This window comes from Asparagus officinalis, chromosome 10, assembly GCF_001876935.1.
Source record: "Asparagus officinalis chromosome 10, Aspof.V1, whole genome shotgun sequence".
NCBI classification, from domain to species: domain Eukaryota; kingdom Viridiplantae; phylum Streptophyta; class Magnoliopsida; order Asparagales; family Asparagaceae; genus Asparagus; species Asparagus officinalis.
The window spans coordinates 70,071,365-70,073,253 of NC_033803.1; the positions used below are offsets into that span (position 1 = coordinate 70,071,365).

At 46.7% G+C, this 1,889-nt stretch overlaps 1 protein-coding gene across 1 annotated transcript in view; it reads right to left on the minus strand.

The window, feature by feature from the left end:
• The window catches only part of LOC109825024 (fructose-bisphosphate aldolase 1, cytoplasmic-like), a 2,773-nt gene continuing 1,189 nt past the window's right edge, over positions 306 to 1,889 (minus strand). Inside the window, 2 exon segments of the mRNA XM_020391700.1 lie at positions 306 to 1,540; positions 1,543 to 1,613. Coding sequence (XP_020247289.1) covers positions 563 to 1,540; positions 1,543 to 1,613 — 1,049 coding nt within the window. The 3' untranslated portion in view covers positions 306 to 562.

The window sequence follows — 1,889 nt, forward strand, 5'->3', positions numbered from 1 at the left end:
ATCGCTCCACAAATTTGTGGAGCGCTTGGGAACTCCCAACTAGAAAAGAATTTAACAAAAAACCCCCCACAAGTACACAATTGCAGAGCTGAAAGCCTCTCCAGAGAACTGCACTAGAGATGAAGGATACGCTGATTCCACAAAAAGTGCTCATGTATACAAAGCAACAAGATAATCTCCAAACTTCAAGATATTAATAAGTTGGAAACAGATGAACAAAACCTGGAGGGGTTCTTCCAACAAATTTATTAACGCAAGACCTTGAAATGGGAAGATCCACTTGAACACCAAAAGAGCAAGCAATATATGAAACAATCACACAAGCAAAATACTTTGTCATACCAAACAACAGTGCCATTTTCATAGCAAGGTATTCTCCAAGTTCAAACATAAAAAAAAAAGCAAATAAACCAAGCCTACAACAGCATCCTGGAGGGGGGGAAATTATAAGCTTCCAAACTTATTGACACATCAAAAACTAAACCCTAATACTGGGGGATCTCCTCGCATCCCTCTTTTATCTCAAAACACCATCCTCACCAAAAGATCAAAAAACCTCGCCCTAGTACTTGTAGTCCTTCACGTGGAGGCTCTCTGACGCTCCTTCGACCTTAGCAGCGTCGCCCTTGTAAGTCCCGAGAGTCGCCTCGGAGTTCGCCTTACACCTCGCGAGGAAAGCTGCCCTAGCTTTCTCGACATTCTCCTTCTTCCCTGCCCAGGTCTTGAGCGTGCTCTGCTGCAGAGCTCGGCCAAAAGAGAAGGACAATGACCATGGCTTCTTCCCCTTGAGCTGGTTCATGGCGTTCAAGTTCAACGTGGCCTCCTCCTCACTCTGACCTCCAGAGAGGAAGACGACGGCAGGGACAGCAGAAGGCATTGTCCTTAGAAGAGCCCTCACTGTGTACTCGGCCACCACCTCTGGCTTCACCTTGGCTGCGTCTGAACCAGGAGTCACCATGTTTGGTTTCAGTAAAGTCCCTTCTAAGAGAACCTTGTGGTCATTGAGAGCCTTGTAGCAAGCTGCAAGGACTCTCTCGGTGACATCTGCGCACTTGTTGATATCATGAGATCCGTCAACAAGGATCTCTGGCTCGACGATGGGGACTAGCCCGTTCTCTTGGCAGATTATAGCGTATCGTGCCAATCCTTGGGCATTGACATCGATAGCAAGCTGAGAGGGCTCATTAGCGCTAATCTTGAGGACTGCACGCCACTTTGCAAAGCGTGCACCAGCTTCATAGTACTTAGCACAACGCTTGCCAAGGTCGTCGTGGCCTTGGGTGGTGGTCTCGCCGTTGGTACCGGCGAGCTCGATGGTGCCCTTGTCGACCTTGATTCCAGGGAGGACTCCTCCTGCCTTGAGGACGTCGACGAAAGGCTTACCATCAGCGGTTTTTTGGTAGAGGGTTTCTTCGAAGAGGATGACACCGCTCAGATACTGGAGGGCGCCTGGAGTACAGAAGAGGAGCTCACGGAGAGCACGGCGGTTCTCCTCAACGTTCTCAACATTGATGCTCGCTAGACGCTTTCCAATGGTGCCGCGGTGGATTCATCGGCAGCAAGGATACCCTTGCCTGGGGTGCCAATGTATGCAGCGTTGGCAATGAGCTCATCTGCAATAAAATTGAAGTTAGACTTCCAAGTTGTCCCACTACCATACAATACGGGTGATAGTAATGACAAAATAAAACCTAAACAGATTAGATTGTAATCGAGTTTTGATGTTAACAAAGTATGTGAATCAGATAAAACTAACCACCCTTAAGATAATTTGAAACCAGAAAATTTTGAAAAACTACAGATATTCTAAATATTGGAAGGATCTATCAAAACACATAATATTCTTCTTGCTTTTGCATGTACAGTTGGTATGATCTCGGCATCTTTTT